The 17,253-nt window shown below is 44.2% G+C and overlaps 1 protein-coding gene across 3 annotated transcripts; it reads left to right on the forward strand.

Annotated features, from left to right (window-relative positions):
• The first annotated feature begins 312 nt into the window (after positions 1 to 312).
• Positions 313 to 10,729, forward strand: LOC133216414 (killer cell lectin-like receptor subfamily G member 1). Of its 3 annotated transcripts, none has more exons than XM_061361102.1 (6): positions 313 to 1,023; positions 1,140 to 1,347; positions 6,215 to 6,307; positions 7,079 to 7,230; positions 9,118 to 9,221; positions 10,171 to 10,729. In XM_061361102.1, exons 2-6 carry the CDS (start codon positions 1,230 to 1,232, stop codon positions 10,280 to 10,282), a joined length of 579 nt encoding a protein of 192 aa, XP_061217086.1. In that variant the 5' UTR covers positions 313 to 1,023; positions 1,140 to 1,229; the 3' UTR covers positions 10,283 to 10,729. The 3 variants fall into 3 exon arrangements, with proteins under 3 accessions (XP_061217086.1, XP_061217067.1, XP_061217077.1); XM_061361083.1 differs by having other exon boundaries at positions 1,217 to 1,347; XM_061361093.1 differs by lacking the exon at positions 10,171 to 10,729 and having other exon boundaries at positions 1,217 to 1,347; positions 9,075 to 9,211.
• The last annotated feature ends 6,524 nt before the right edge of the window (positions 10,730 to 17,253 follow it).

The raw sequence follows: 17,253 nt of genomic DNA on the forward strand, positions 1-17,253 counted from the left end.
TTCTCCTCCCACCCCACTGTGGGAGGGGGAGAGTGAATGAGCAGCTGCATGATACTTAGTTGCCAGCTGGGTTTAAACCACAACAGCTTCTTCAGAAGAAGGCTAGCCCTTCCTGTTATTGCTGGCCACAGTCATAGAATGAATGAGTTTGGAAGGCTCCTCTCAAGGTCGCCTGGTCCAATGCCCTGCTCAAGCTGGGACATCTATAGCCAGTTGCCCAGGGCCATGTCCAGACAACTGTCCGTGAAGGGAGGCACCATGGTCTTTCTCGCCAGCCCAGTGCCAGTGTCCGGGCACCCTCACAGTAAAAGTGTTTCCTGATGTTCAGAGGGACCCTTCTGTGTTTCAGTTTGTGCACATTGCCTTTTGCCCTGTCACTGGGTACCAGTGGAAAGAGTCTGTCTCTTTGTGTACCCTCCCTTCAGGTATTTATATACATTAACAAGATCCTCCCCAAAACATGTCCAGATTAGACAGTCCCAGTTCCCTCAGCCTTTCCTCATAAGACTGACGTTCCAGTCCTGTTACCGTCTTTGTCACCTATTGCTAGACTCCAGTATGTCCATGTCTGTCTTGTACTGATGCTGTTGAGATGTTGAATCAGAGGATCTGGAGGGATGCCACTTCTCAGTGCCTGCCTGTGCCTCGAGCACATTCATACTGGGTGCTGGGTTTAGATGGAGTTCCCAGTAGAAGTGTCCAAAGCTCACAAGGCTTCCTTCTAAAACTCATGCTGTCCAACTTTACTTCCTTTTTGACAGCAGTTGGGCTGCCAGTTTGCTGTAGCCATCGCTTATGTAATTTTTCACCTTGTACTCTTGCTATTCACCTTTTTAATCTTGTGATCTTGTTATCAGCCTGCTTCTGTCCTGAGAAGGAGCTCTGCAGAGCACAGCACCTTGTCACAGTCACTGCAGCAGTGCCATCACAGCTTCTTGGACTGTCAACAATTAGAATACCCATGAACTTTGTGGTTAATCACCTCTTCCCACTAACGGCTGGTCATAAGATGTCCCTGATCAGGTTAGGAAATAGAAGTTGTTACACTTCCACTGCTCTCCATTCTCTTGTAGATTGGGTTACTTTGAGCAGCTGAAAATAGAGGTTGCATATTCACATTTCTTGTCTTCTGAATGTAGCCTCAGGTTTCCTGTTTCACGGGTGTTGAGCCTTGTCGCTCAACATCTTGTCAATCGAAACATCTTGTCATACGCAGTCTTTGCTTTGGCATGGAGGGAAGCAGATCAGAAACTTCTGCAGCTGAAGAGAATGAGGAAATAATTTATACGTCTGTCAGATTCTCTCAGACTCCTCTGCCTAGGACCAGTGCTGCACGGGAAAAAAGAGGTAAGGAAGCTGTATGAGGTAGGTCAACAAAATACTTTATACTGAGCAAAAGCAATATCTACACTCTGAGCTGGCCACCGATTTTGAGTGCCTGCTTATGATGCTGTTTCTTTGGTTCTAAAACTACCATGAGTATTTTAATGTGACAAAAGCCAGTGGATCAGAGCCCCTTCATTGTTTTCCCTCCCTTTCTCTGTCTGTCCCCTTTTGGTGGCTACTCCAGGACGTTCGACCTAGGCATCCTTTTCTCCAAAAAACACAGTTTTGAAGTTGTCTGCTTGTCATCGAGAAGAGATTGTCAGCTATAGTTCTTTGAAGGGCAGGCGAGATGTGAGTACAGATAAATTAGAGGTGTATGCTAATCAGAGATCAGAGACAGAGGAGGCATATGAGATCATCCAGGCTCTCTCCTGTGGGGCTCTGCAGGATTCTTCTGTGATACATTTTTTCCTCTGTTTTCTCTGTTCTGGTTTCACATACCTCCCAGTGAGCAAATTTCCAGCGTTTGCCTTGAGCCAGTTCTGCAGGGTGTTTTACTATCAGGAAGATTTTCTTAGTGCTTTCCTTCAATTTTCTTTTTCCTTATTTCCACTCCATTCCCCCTGCTCAGGCCTTGCAGATGTCACACTGAGCAATTTCTCTGCCTGCTTAGTTGAGAAATACCACCCTTAGAAGAGTGAGATTTTGCATTGGTGATCATTCCTTGTGTCTCCTCATGAGCTGATTGCTTTCCCTCTAAACGCCTGTGTGCTTTAGACAAGTTGTGTTGCATTAGCTGCAACAGTAATGTTTTACCTCAGCTTTTTTTCCAAGCTGTTATTACCAAGGGGGCTCTCACTGTGGGATACTAGATTCTATGCCCTGATCAGAATGACTACATATATCTGTAGTTGTTAGTGATGCCTGGTCACTTGCTGCACTATGGAAAAAAACCAGCACAGAAATCCCCAGGTTCCTATCTGGTAATCACACTCCATTTGCTTAGAAGGCAGTCTTGTTTTTGCATGCAGCAGAAATGTTGTTTTCTGTTGCATCAGAAGACACAGGGGCATCCCTTCATTACCTGCCATTTGTGTTCACTCCCACCCTGTTGGAGGTGGAGATTACCCAGTGCCATCTTGAGATATTTTACAGTTTTCTTCTTCATATTCCTCCTCTCCAAATTTCTTCATGTACCCTCATCTTTCTGAGCTGAAGTCTTAGGGCATAAAATAAGGAAGCTGATCTTTTAACATACTTTCTGTACATATTATTTGATGATTTCCCAGCTCTCTTCTTCGTGTGAGGAGCCCCTAGGGAGCACAGTTTAAATACCTTTCTTTAGATGATCTTTTTTTCAACTCTGTCCCTGCTTCCATTGTTTTTGAGAAATATGCTCTCAGGTATTTCATCTCTGTTTTCAAATGCACACATTTGCTACCAAGTCGTCCCTGTGATGCAGTATCAGAAGTATATTCACGTGTATAGATCAGTCCTCTGGTCAAACCGAGTCTTTTGGCACTTGTGGACTCCTCAAAAATGAAGAGTTGTTCTGGTTGTCTTCTGTTTGGCTTACAGAGAGCTTTAGATATGCCACACTACCAAAATATCAGTCTAGCAGTCACTTAAGACAATGTTGGCCTGTGTGGCACCCTTGTAGTGACAGCAATAACCAGGTCTGTGCCTTAGCCAAGGACAGGATCCTTGTTTCTCAGATTTTCCTCCCTTGCCCTAGGTAGTCATGCTACTCCCCTGCTGACGTAGGCAGGAGCTGAGGGGAGTGAGCTATTTGGGGCAGTTCATAGATGTTCTTCAGACTGTCCTAGAAGACTTGAATTACAAAATGCTAACAGTTTTCAGATTTTGAACTGAATTTGGATTCCCAAACCTAAAAATACTGGGTCATGCTGCTTGCAGCCTATCACAGTCACTTCTCCAGAGCACTGGGAGACCCAGCATGGAGCTCTGTATACTAGAAAGTTTTAACACTGGTTATTTATGTAAGGTAAAAGGTTCCCTCTCCCTTCCGTTGAGGAGACTTTTCTACAGTTCCTCAGACAACTACATGGAAATATTTCTGGATGCTCTATCCAGTTTTCTCTCTTGTGTTAAGAATTTATCTCAGATACTTCTCCGATCCTCTTCTACAAGAGCTTCACATGTAGTCCTGGGGATGAGGATCAAGCACAGTCCTCTGAACCTGCTTTAAAAAAGGGGAAGTGCAGGGTCTCCCTTCCATAAGGGGTAAAAATCTCGATTTATGGACTTTTTAATTCCACTTTCCTGGATTCCTGGATTCCACTAAAGTTCAAGTGAGGCTTAAGTTCTCCTCAAATACTTCAAAATGATTTTCCCACTTCACTTTTTTCCTCTCCAAATTATCTGGTGGCATATTTTTTCACTTTTAAGGACTGAAGTGAACTCTTCCATTGCTCTGGATGTGGAGGTGCCCTAGGATTTTGTTTTGATGCTGAGTCCAGTCATTTCCTTTTTTTCTGCAATTGGTTTGAAACAATAGAGAGTGAACTGCTCTGTTCTTTGCCAGGAGGCACCAGCCTCAGTGCCCAGTGCTAACATTTAAAGATTAACCCTTTCACTGACTGTCATCCCTGGAAGTAGTTTTCCCTAAAATCATGACCAGCTGTCTGGAGGATGAAGGAAAAAGCTTCTTTGAGAGGCAAGAGAGGAAGGAAAACAGAAGTGCAAATCCTCATAAATGTGATATCAGAACAAAGAATTATGTCTCAAAGGATGTTTATCCTCTTTTGCTTAGTTTTCGGTTGTAATCTGCAGAGAAACAGCTCCACCCTACCTCTTAAACTCAGCCTATCTGCATTCTGCCTACCTGCATTCTCTGAAGGCTTAATCTGATGGCAAAACCCAGGTCATCAGAGACACAAAGGTGACTTTACAAGAGGAAAAGAGTTCAAGTCCTTCAGTTCTCCCATTGTCCGCTTGCATGAAACTGAGGAGTAGGTTGTAGCTGAAAAGTCATCTGTATGTTGCAACTGAAAAGAGATGGGGTTTTGTTCTGTAATAAAGATCAAAAAAGTAAAGTTGCTATTTTTTTAATTACAAGTGGGACAGCTGGAAGATCCTGCAAGTTTCAGGAAGCGTGCCAAAACCTTTACCTTAGAAAAGATCTTTCTACCAGAAGAATGACACAATGAAGCTCCTTCATGCTCTCCCGTGTTACCTTAGAAACTTCTTTTGGCCAAACCTGCAGGTCTAAATGTATTACTATAATCCAGAAACTGGTCTTAAAACCAGTTAAAACCAGGTGAGCCTGCAAACTGTTCTAAGATCATATTACTATAAAACAGAAACTGGTCTTAAAAGTGGTGAACTTGCAAACCACTCTAAGGTCAAACTACATGAATTCGTATTAATTTATTGACCTGGTCTAGTTTCTGTATTTGGACAAAGCTTCCAGTGTTTAAAGGGTTCATTCTTGTTTTCAAGTGAAGTCCCTTCCCCTTCTGTTTTAGCGCTGGCTTTCTTTGTCCTTCCCACAATATTCTTGATACGTGATGTGCATTTGTTTTTAGCCTCCACCTAGAGGTCCTAATAAAAGTCTTTGCTTTTAGTGCTTACAACTATGTTATTCTTTTAGCCATTCCTTTTGATTAATCTCTGACAAACTTCCTCATTTTCCTGGAGTTTTCCATTCTGAAATCATTATACCACAGTGCCTTTTGGTTATTGTTTCTGGATTTTGGCTCTGTTGAATCTCAGTGCATTTGTGTTCACTGTGGCAGAGAAGCTGCTGGATGGAGCAGTGGTGAGCAGGGTGGCCTGAGCACAGCTCAGGGCTGTCACGAGCTGCTTTGCTTTCTGTGGTTCTTGGCTCGCCGCTCTGTGAGGTGCCTATTGACAGTGTCTTAAGCATTCAGTCTCAGCATCATGTCCTGACACGGGATTTGCATAATTTAATGAGATCAATTGACATCTGTCGTCACTGGGCTTCCCTCACAGTTGCTCTGTTGGTTTTTGGTTGTGCTTTTTTTTCTGGTTCATGAGTGCTGTCACCATCCTTGTCTGGCAGCCCATAATATAATTCCAACCCTGTAGTATTCGCTTGGTCTGTGGGGATGCTGTTACTGTTATTTCTTTATGCTGTTAGTTATTTAACTTAATTTGACTGTAATTTGGCTTGAGGAGAGAGCACCCCCATCTGTCTTCCCTGTATATTTCATATCCTATTACTACAGCATGTTGCTCACAGACCTTCTTCCACCAAGTTTTAGATGTACTTGCTGTGGTAGTGTCTTTGGTTAAAGATAGCCTTCCTCTTTGTCCATCTTATTCCTTAGACTCCTAGCCTTTTCTGGGAGGGCAGATATGTTTCTTTGAGTCTTGTGACATGACCGAGAGAGAAGCACCTCAGATTTCATAAGCTTCATGAGGGACTTTGTTGCTGTACTTGGGTAGAAGACTCTGGAGCACAAGAGCAGGATGTTGTAGATAAGCTTAAGGGAGAAGCACAGAGAAATCCTGGGTTCCTCAACATCAGTAACCATTAGCTGCACGTCTGCTGCTTTTTAGAAAGTGCTGTTGTCTGTAGCTCTCATACTGAGATTAATAAAACAGGCGGGGGCTGAGATGTGGCTGACCTGCAGACACATAAGCCTCCTGGGAAGCTCAGGCAAGGAATGATGACTTCTAGCCCAGCTGAAATGGGGCCCTGGTCTGGTGGGCAGGGGTGTGAGTTGCTCCCAGGGAGGTAGGCAGGGACAGTGATGGCAGCAGTGTGCAGAGTGTAGACAGACAGCAGTCTCTAAGTAGTTCAGTTCCTTGTGGAAATGCCCAGGACACAAGCAAACTGTGTAAAGCCATTGTCAGTTTTCATGTTGCTCCTGTTTACTATGGTTTCTTATCTCTTTTACAGCTCCCTGTCTGTGGCCAGAAGTTGTACCAGGCTTGGCTATAGGCTTTGGGATACTGAGCATCTCCCTAGCGATTGCTTTGATATGGAAGATGAGTAAGTGCACAAAGGGGTGCTGAAGATAAGCAACCATCAGCAAAGACCACAGATTCATCTGAACATGGGAGCTCAGATCCTGAATTCCGTATATGGGGTTAAACCAGAAGCTATTCTAGGTTTCTACCAGCCTTAAGTACCAACTGCCTATTCAGAATATTGTGAAGAATATGCTCCTTGTGCAGACCCCAGGCAACCCATTTCAGAACCTGTTGCAAAGAACTGAAAGATACTGAAAGGTTTCTGTAGACTTGTCTGCAGCAATTAGAGTGGTATACTACAGATTAAAGATACAAGGTCTGTAACAATTCTGCATGCATGCAGAAGGTGCCAGACTATGTGGAAGAACCTACTGTTTGTTGCTTAAAATTCGTTCAACCTAAGTGTGATGATCATACTTTACCCATAGAATGATGTAATTTTTTCCCTTTACTTTTTGCACACCCAGAGTGCTGCCTGCTTTCAGATAGCCAATTTTGGTTCTTAGGTACCTTGAGCAGTTCAGAGGAAACCCAGTGGGGCTGGGGCAGGGGGAAGTGGGCAGTGTTGCACCAGCATCAGAGTGCATGTGACTCTTGTACGAATACCTGGAAATTGCACAGAGGATCTGAAGTTCAGTGTTCACACACTGTTATTTTTAGATGCTTTTCCTCACTCGTGTTTTCTGCATTGCAAATATCCAGAAGAGCTGCTTTTCAGCAGATCCTTGCTGACAAGTGTCTTTCTGTTGGTTAATGGTAGAGAAAAGCTGGTACTTGAATTCTTTTACAGGTAACTCTCAGCCACGCTGCCCTGAGCAGTGGGTCGCCTACAGAGGGAGCTGCTACTCCTTCTCCAAGCAAAAGAAGGACTGGCATTCCAGCCGGCAGTCCTGCGGGGCACAGGGAGCTCATCTCCTAGTGATCAGTGATACTTGGGAAATGGTAATGGCTTTCTTACTCTCTGAGGACCTTCAGTTTCCTTGCAGATACCTCAGCGACTGACATCCAAGCAGTACTGTCAATCTGGCAATATTTTGCCTTTAAAGGAGAGGAAGGATTTACGACTGTGATGTTATAGTGCACTTCCAGTTTCAGTGTACACCTTAGATGTTCCCAGCAGACAAAGCAGCAAAATGAAGGGAGAGGTGATGATCACTGTCAGCTACTCAAAATCATCCTATGAAGTATGTTAGCAGACAGCCTTCTCCACCATCCCTCTCCACCTCCCTTCTATCCCCAACATGGGTGTTATGAATGATTACAGGAAAAGACTGTGCAATCACTGTACTCGTTGCCTACAAACGAGTACAGCCACAATCTCCAGAGATCCTCCCTCTGCAATAATGATGCCTTTCTTCCCTGCAGCCACTCCAGCTCCTCCTGCTTAGTGACCTTTGCCATTGTCTGTGTTCATGCATAGATATTTCTTTCTCAGTCTGTTTTCAGTGCTTACTTCCCCTCTCTGCCAAAAGCATTCTTATGGTGGTGAAAGCAGAAACCGTCTGTTACACTGCTCATTTTCTAGTAGGTGCTCACTGAGGGCAGTGGCATGTATGACCACAGAAAAATGGGTAAAGCTGATCATTAGGGAGGTGAGGCACATCTGCCTAAGTAGAGCAGAAGTACCTGACTGGTTTTGTGCAAGCCAGGGCTTATTAGCTCAGGTCCACTGAACGTGGACAGTTTCCAGCCCCTGGACAGAAGTTGCATTGTGTGATGTTCTGTGGGAGCTTACAAAGCCATGTTTCTGCTCAACTGGAACTATGTACCAACCTCTCATGCTTGCTTAGGCAAATCCTGATTCCTTGGGAAATACCTGTCTTCCCCACATTACCCATTTCTCTCCATGAAAAAAGCCTCCCCTGGTCCAGCTGCTTTCTTACTGCTGTCTCTGCTACTAGAGTGTTACCCATTGTCCCTGCTCAGACTTCCCTATGTTAGCAAGACTCTCCTAGGTAGTTACCTCCCTTCATCACGGAAGCAGTCACCTCCAAACCACCAGCAACACTTAAGCATTCCTCAAACTACTCCTATTCCCACCACTTTACCAAGTTTACCACTTTGTTAACGCTTCTGTGTGAAGATGTTTGCTGTGAGGCTTTGTTCGTGGCAGCTGGAGATAAAAGATGGAAGAATGGATCCCAGTCATACACTGAAAGGTTGCTGTTGTTTAGTTCCTTTGCAAATGTGGACAAAGTTCTCTCTTTTGTCTTTATTCCTTTTTATTTTTAAGGAGGGGATTTACTTCAGGGCTGAGTTTCGGTTGCAGGCTTCACCTTTAAACAGTAAGCAGGAGTTAAAGGTTAGGCAAAAGGAAATGAATATTGAAAACACGTAGGAGGAATGTTTGTGTAAAATGTAAAGAGCATTGGTCCTGGGGTTTGTAGACAGATCTGTCAGTGCCTGCACCTCCTGCCCTGACCTGATTTTACCTTTAATTGTTAATACTCTGTATTAGCTTGCTAGCTAGCTGTATGGTAAAGCACCAATAGAAATAGCATATGTTCCTACATAAAGTGTAGGATACTTCAGGAAACTGGGGTGCAGTTGGCTCACATATGTTGCCCTGAGAAATGGCCTTTGAGGAATCGGTCTAGGACCCTTGAAAGCACCATTACTTCCTTGTGAGTGTATACATAGTTTTTATTCCGGTCATGATTTGCGGGGCTGATCTTCCTGATTAGCAGGTGTGGAGAAGCGGTATTGTCAGCCATTTAAGGAATAGTCAGGCAAGGGGGTATATCTTGCTCTCTGTTCTATTTACATCTCTTTACCTTCATTTTCAGGCTGGCTTTCATTAGTCACTTTGTAATTCATCACCATTTCTAGGAGCTGTTTAAGAGTATTCAACCAGAGTGTTTCTGGATTGGACTGAGGAACAGCACAGGCTCTGGATGGATTTGGGAAGATGGCTCTATATTCAGTGGCACCAAGTGAGTTTCATTGTGTTTTAAAAACAAGAGTGCTAATTGCCTGGTGATCCAAAATGCCCAGAGTTCCTGCATCAGATTTCAGTAGCTTTCTTCCTGAGCAGATTTTGTTGTCACCTGTATGGCACTGAACTCAAAAGGGTCTACTTTTTACTGCCCTGCACCTTGTAAAGGCTGTTACAGTACATGTGAAAAGCAGGGCTAATGTTAGTATCTCACTCTCTACTTCACTCCAGCTGCTCAGATCAGTGATCATTTACCTGTACTGCTCACTCAGTTGCTCAGTCAGAAAACCATATGGTCTATCTTGGCTTAACTGGATTTAGTCACTTTGCACCCATTCTGCCAAGTGATGGTGTCACTGGGTGTGAGTATCCAGCCCTTTGCTGCTTTACTGGTGCCAGCCCAAGTCAGAACCTTAATTTTGGCTCAGCTTTGGGCAAAACTCATCATTCTGCATGAGGGAAAGCATTATGATTTCGTCCAGTGACTTTGCCTGGCCCTTTTCCTTTTATGGCAGTGAAGGAAACTAGTTAGTGTCTAACACTTCTCCAGTGGAAAAACTCTCTCAAGATCATTGTCAGTAGGTCGGTAATCCAAGACCTTTGTTTAGTTCCCATCTTAAGTCCAGCTTTCTGTTCTTACAAACTCCTTGGAGATGATCTTTACATGAAACTCTCAGCACTGCCATTCTCATGATGGTGGGTACCACTTTCACTGTCAGGGCATCCTGTCCATATTTGGTTATGATTTCAGTTCCACGGTGGCAAAATTATTTAGGTATGTGATCTCCAAGGTTTTACAGGTTTCTGGGTGCACGTATTGTTTTCTAACAGCTGGAGGTTGGGTTCTTTCACTTCCTCTGGGCTCCACCCTCCAAAAATCTTTCTCACCTCCTGGAGATATCTCAGCATTTTCTCTCAGTCTCATTTTTGTTCCATGTCTCTTGCAGCATCCTCTCTAACAGCCCTGTGCAACATTGTGCTGTCCTGATGAAAGATCATTTCCAGGCCTCCAGCTGTGAATTTGCTGCTCCATGGATCTGTGAGAAGTCTCTTGGATAAATCCCATGTGCATTTTCATCTCATAACTGCCTCCTCAGTGGTACAAGTGGATCATTGTCCTGCAAACCAAAGGTCTACACAAGACCAAGGATTTGCCTCTTTCAAACCCTCACAAAGGTGTTTTGCAGGGATGGGTTTGTTGCCCATAATGGTGAGTTCCCATCAGCAGTAGATCCATTCTCAATCAACATGTGTTGGCTTACTGCTATTTATGACCAGATGAGACCTGGAACATATTCCCTGGCCTAGTCTTTGCCTTGTGTGTCCTATAAGGGCAAACAAAATTTTTGTCACAACAGATGCCGGGTCTTCAGATCTCTGAGGGTGAGCTGGTCATTCCTCCATTCCTGAGCATCAGATTTCATTTCCATTCCCTGCATCTCCGTTGTCTGATGCTAGCAGGACTGGGAAAATGAAGCCTGGTTTCCAGTGCTGAAAACATATAAACAGGCTCTCCTTTTGCATTCCAGTAATATGAGTAGGAGAGAAGAAATGAGACTTCAACTTCTGTAAATCCAGCAGTGAAAATAAACTGCTAGTACTGCATTGGACCAAAAGTATGCACCCATGTCATTACTTTTTGCTGTCAGAAGGAACCAGCTGCACTCCATTCTTTACAGGCCAACTTCAACCAAATGAGTCAAGAGGCTGGAACTTCTGGAGTCAAAGGAACACAGTTAATCGTGTGTTATTATTGAATCGACCAAGAATATGTTTCTCTCACTCTGCAGTTTCATAACTACAGAGAGGGGAAGCAGTGGACAAATCCTTACTACAAGGAGCTTTCAGTTCAAATAGAGCAGAAACAAAGAGTGTGAACATCATAAAACCACAGTGAACATTAAGGGTGGGAGAGTAGGTTGCATTTCTATACACTTGAAAACTCTTAACTCTTTTTTCTAGCCAGAGATTTTGTTCCAACAAAGGAAGACAAATGTTATTAATTTCCAATTTATTCTACTTATGCCAGTATACTATGTTTTAATTTACTATTATCAGTTTAGCCTTGGTCTACATTTGCAGTTTATAGTTTGATGCACTCAGAGCAGTAACTCTGACAGGACTACTTGATGATGCACCGGTGCATGCTGGGCGTGACCCAGATGGAAGGAAGTTTTCCAGAAAAGGACCTGGGTGTCCTAGTGAACACCAAGTTGGACATGAGCCAGTAATGTGCCCTTGCTGCAAAGGGGACAAATGGCATCTTGGGTTGCACTAGACAGAGTAGTGCCAGCAGATTGAGGGAGGTGTGACAGATGTGATCCTTCCCCTCTACTCAGCAGTGGGAAGGCTTCACACTTGAGTACTGTGTCCAGTTCTGGGATCCTCTGTACAAAAGAGGCATGGATATACTGGAAAGTCCAGTGAAGTGCCACAAAGATGATGAAAGGACCGGAACATCTTTCCTATGAGGAGAGGTTGAGACAGCTCTTTCTGAGACAGAAAAGAAGGCTGAGGGGAGATCTTCTTAGTGTGTATATATATAGTGTGTGTGTGTGTGTGTGTGTATATATACACACACTATATATATATAATGCATCTGAAGGGAGGGTACAAAGAGCCAGGCACTGTTCGGTGGTGCCCAATGACAGGACCAGGGGCAATGGGCACAAACTGAAACACAGGAGATTCCCTCTGAACATCAGGGAACACTTTTTTACCGTGAGGGTGACTGAGCACTAGTGCAGGTCCACCAGAGAGATTGTGGGGTTCTCCATCTTCGGAAGTACTCAAAAGCTGTTTGGACATGGTCCTGGGGAGCCAGCTTGAGAAGGGGGGCTGGACCCAGATGGCCTCAAGAGGTCTCTGCCAATCTCAACTACTTTATAATTCTATGAGAGATGTGCTAAAGGTCAGGACAAGGAAGCATGTTAGGTAGAAGGAGGTGGATGGGTAAGAAGGACAGGTCTGCAGAGGTGAGATTGAGGAGGCAGGTGTGGAGAACATACAGAAATTAAGAGATAATGAGAGGAAAGAACTAAGGCAGCATGGTGCGTGGTGGAGAAGGATGAGCCAAGCACTGGAGGTTTAATCTGAAAATGCTACATCAGGGGTTCACGAGGAGGGTTGCAAATAAGTTGGAAGTGATTGTTATTAGGATTGATGCCACATGTAAATAAACACAAAAACCAACTGTGAAATTACAGAGAACACAGAAAATTGTTGTTTCTGCCCAGCAATTTTCTTTTTGAATAATTGAAATTGTCCTTCCATGACCTGGTTGAAAGAAGCAGCTTAATGTTTTTTTCAGCTTATGCAGTTTTGAGCAATCCATTTGTTGCAACGCAACAGCAAATTCCTCACCTGCCATTTATGGAATGCCTTCAATTGCATATCCCTGGTGTGCGAGGCTTGACATTCATAGAGGATGTAACACATGGAAGTATCAGGGCAGATGAAGTCAAAACTGCAGAGCTTAGCATACATGACTAAGCGGATGTCTGCTGAGCTTCATCTAGAGTTCACTGAGCTGGGAATGTTTGAATGAAGAGTCTTCAGGTGGGAATGTTCCCAGCAAGGGTGGGTCTACTTTTCAATAACCATGCCTGCCACAGTTGGACTTGGGGAAAACGTGAGAAGCAAGCATAGTGTTTTAAGCAATTTACTAGGAGCTAAAAGCTTTGAGTTTTCATCTCAGATTGGATTACTTTGGGTTAGTCATTTTGTATGTGCTAGAGTCATAGAATTATAAAATGGTTTGTGTTGGAAAGGACCTTAAGATCATCTAGTTCCAGCCCCTCTGCCATGGGCAGGGACACCTCACACTAGACCATGTCATGTTAAGGCTGTGTCCAAACTGCCCTTGAACAGTGCCAGAGATGGAGCATTTATCACTTCTTTGGGCAACCTGTTCCAGTGCCCCATCACCCTCTGTCGTGGTTTAAGCACAGCTGGTAACTCAGAACCATGCAGCTGCTTGCTTACTCCTGCCTCTTCTTCCACCCCGCTTTCCAGAAGGATGGGGAGGAGAATCGAAAGAATGTAAATCCCATAGGTTGAGATAAGAGCAATCCAGTAACTGTATATAGGTATAATACAATAATATAATAATATACCTGTAAAGGTGTAATGCAAAACTACTACTGCTACCACTAATCATAATAAAGATAAGGGAAATAATAAGGGGAGAGAATATAAAACTAAAAGGGGAAAAGGAAAAGAAAACAATAAACACAAGTGATGGACAGTACAATTGCTCACCACCTGCCAACCCAGGCAGTGATCTGGGCCTTCTGGGTAACTCTTCCCAGTCTATATACTAGGCATGATGTGTGGTGGTATGGAACACCCCTTTAACTTCTGTGAGTCAGGTGTGCTGGCTGTGCATCCTCCCGGCTTCTTGTGCCCCTCCTCACTGGCAGAGCATGAGACTGAAAAGTCCTTGATCAGCGTAAGCATTACATAGCAACAACTAAAAACATCAGTGTGTTATCAGCGTTGATCTCAGACTAAAATCGAAAGTGCAGCACTGCACCAGCTACTAAGGAGAAAAATGACTGCTACAGCCGAACCCAGGCACCCTTACAGTAAAGAACTTCCTTATATCTAACCTGAACTCCCACTGTTTCAATTTAAACCCATCACCCCTTGTCCTATCACGACAGTCCCTGATGTAGAGTCCATCTACAGCATCCTTGTAGGCCCCCTTCAGATACTGGAAGGCTGCTATGAGGTCTCCATGAAGCTTCTCTTCCCCGGGCTGAGCAGTCCCAATTTTCTCAGCCTGTCTTTGTATGGGAGGTGCTCCAGCCCCTGGTCATCCTCGTGGCCTCCTCTGGACCACTCACCTATCAAAATAGGATGCTGTCCTTGATTCCTAGAAAGTTGCCAGGCCATCTGAAATGTTGCTGAAAACCACCTGCTTTGTTAAATTGGTGGTAGCATCTACAGAAGGAAACCTAGAAGGGACTTCACCAGAGAACCCCACTGAAGTAGCAGCTTCTCATGTTATCATGGTGTGCATAGGTGAGGTAACCATGTCTCTGAGCTTGCCTAGTTACCTTGTGAATAGTGCGAAAACTTTGCCTCTCCTAGGATTTTACACTGCAATACATACTAGACTTTTAATTCTTAGCTCTTCAAATATGGCCTCTCAATCACATCCCAAAGAGATGCTCAGGACATGTAAAGTAAGTAAATACATGAGGCTGTCTCAAAAGTTGACTGTTCTTTGAAGGGAAAGAATTTTCATCTGCAGATTTTACTTTCAACAAGGTACTTGGTGCTTCTCTGGGTTCAAGTTTTTACAATACTAAAGGGATCTGAAGCAAATATATTAATTTACATGAAAAGCAGTTAAACAAATATCTTTGGCAGAGCTTTTGATCTTCTGTCTAGAGCATGTCAGTAGAGCTGATTGCTTGGGTTTTCTTGGAATTAATTTCTGTTTGGATGAACTCTGTATGCAGCAATGAATGAACACTGGAGGAGCATGGCTAGCAGATCAAGTTAACTTACAATCCTCATTCTCCATGACATTTATGAGGCTGCACTTGGACTGTGTCTGGTCTGCTGGTCCCCAGTTGAAGAGGAATGGGAAGCAACTGGAGAGGGTGTAATGAAGAACTACCAAATCAATCAGAGTATGGAACACAGGACCCAGTGGGAGTGACAGAGGGAGCTGGGCTTGTTTAGTCTGACCAAGAGGAGGTTGGAGTGATTAAATAACTGCCTATGAATAGTTGAAAAGCAGTCACAAGGATGTTGGAACATGTCCTTTCTTGGTAGGGGCAGAAGATATAACCTGGGGCAATAGCTGCAACTGCAGCTTGTGGAGTTCAGACTTGACATGATGGAAGATGTCTTCACCAGAGATTAGTGCAACACTGGAACGGATAACAGAAGAAATGGTAGGTTCTCCATATGTGGAAATTTTCAAGATTTTATTTGACAAAGTCACACCTGACAGCACTGGCAGCAGGCCTGCTTTAAGTGAAAGGATGGACTAAATAACTTTCAGAGCTCTCTTCCAACCAGCACTTCTGTATAGCTAAAAATGAATGCATCAGGATTCTTGATTCAGGTGCAAGGATACCTAATGCTCATTTTGCACAGTTGGGACACCAAATGTCCCTTTGCATTATCCCAAATAACAGAAGATTCACTAAGAGAAATCCAGGAATGATAATACTAAGACACACTTTCCTCATAGATAGGCCAACACCTTGCAGGAGTTTTGGTGAGGAGCCCAGAGTTAACCACTTCAGATCTAGCCAAAAAGCTCTAGAAAGCGTCTTTGCCTTTTCATTTGTACTCACAGCAGATAGAAATGGCAGGAGAGAGAGAGAGAAAATTCATTGCCACTGCCTTGTCTGTGCCACCTCCTACAAGCTGGATTACATGGACCATACAGAGAACCTTGAAACTAAGCTGCTGGAGCCCCAGGTTGCTATTGGGAATGGGAGAGGCCAAGCAACTTGTGTCAGTTCAGTACCTGGGAACATTAATTGGTACCCACTGGGCTTCTCAAGCCTTTAAAATCTTTCCCTCTTTAGTAGACTGAAAACATTTATCTTCAGTTTTTGGCTACATAGCACATGTTTGACCAAGGTCTTAAGGATTGGGAGCTGACTTGGAAGCAGCATGGGTTGCTTGGCTATTTTAAAAAAAGGGTAGCCCTCTTTTCTTCTGCAGTGTCAGGTCTGCATCTCTTTCCCAAAAGGTTTGTATTCGATGAGTCTGGCTCCCAACCCATTCAAACCAATGTGAAGTATCATCTTAAAAAGCACTTTGACCACCCCATGTGCAAATCCTCTTCTCTGTGGATAAGGCAGATCTTCCTGGGTTAAATTTCTTTTGGGCAGGCAGAGCAACCTTTAGGCATCAGATGGAGAAGGCAAATTATAAGCCTGGGCTGTCTTTGGTACAGTCCCCAAGGACATGCACTATGATCCTCCGCTTTCCCATGCAGGTCACGACAGGGCAGAATGAGGTCTCTGATGAAGGTTTGTTATCAGATTGCAATTGAATTTCTTAACTCCAAAATTCTTGAGCTTACCAGACCTCTGGTGAAGACAGTAATAGTAGTAGAAGAGGGGAAGGTACAGACAGATAATAATTTCATTCTGCATCCTTTAAAATCTGAAATTTATGCTTTACATCCTCTAACATATGGAGTTTGTGTTAGGACCATAAGTAAGACAGGTATTCTACTGCCACTTGCAAGGGTAATAATTACCAGGACTATTGATCCTTCTGCTGCAGACTAAGATAAAGACAGTAAAGACAGTGGTCAAAAAGAAATTTCCCCCTATGATACAGCATTGCCTATCATAGTAGTGCATTACGTGGATTTCCACACGATGAAACTGGTAAGGACTCCGCCAAACAGCAATAGTTTGAATGAGATGTGCCAATAACTTGGCCTGGAACAAGAGTCAGTACGAGGAAAGCAAGACACAGGCCACGTCTGTTCTGCTGCGTTAGGGCAGCTGCTCCTGTGGGGAACTGGTTAATGTGTTACGTGCTGTTAACGGGTTGAACTTTTGGCAGCTTCCATCATGTCACTGTCCCTGTTTCTGCCCAGGTGAAGGCCAGATTATCTTAGACAACATGATTGTCCAGAAACTCCCTGGCAGTTTTCCTGGCATTAGCATTGGTGGGACCAGGAACAGAGAGCACAAGGGCGCAGGTTGGGTGGAGGGGGAAGGTTTTCAGTGTTTGCATTCTGTTTTCAGATCTTGCCTGGAAGTGGGGCTTAGGCACACCACTCTTGTTTCCCAAACTCAGCCCTCTGCTCCCAGTTTGAAGAGCTCCTCCAGCAGCATCCTTAACCAGTGCTGCGGCCAGCTCCATACCCAGAGCCCTGACAGAAATGGAGGCCTTCCCCTTATACCCTGCTTTTAGCCCTTCTTGGTTTTGGCTATGGCCTTTCGCCTTCTGCTGGCTGCCCTGCCCTAAACAAGAGACAGCTCCAGCTTTCTGAACAGTTCCCCTCCCTCTCCCCCCAGCACCTGGCTGCCAGCCCAGAC

The sequence above is a fragment of the Neopsephotus bourkii genome, unplaced genomic scaffold, assembly GCF_033783945.1.
Source record: "Neopsephotus bourkii isolate Nb327-2 ecotype Australia unplaced genomic scaffold, CSIRO-AGI_Nbou_v1 NB_107, whole genome shotgun sequence".
NCBI lineage: Eukaryota > Metazoa > Chordata > Aves > Psittaciformes > Psittacidae > Neopsephotus > Neopsephotus bourkii.

Coding starts and splice junctions, on each gene's coding strand:
- LOC133216414 (XM_061361083.1), top strand. CDS start 593: ATGTTGAATCAGAGGATCTGGAGGGATGCCACTTCTCAGTGCCTGCCT. Junction 1,024..1,216: donor CATAAGATGTCCCTGATCAG/GTTAGGAAATAG, acceptor TGTCATACGCAG/TCTTTGCTTTGGCATGGAGG. Junction 6,308..7,078: donor TGCTTTGATATGGAAGATGA/GTAAGTGCACAA, acceptor ATTCTTTTACAG/GTAACTCTCAGCCACGCTGC.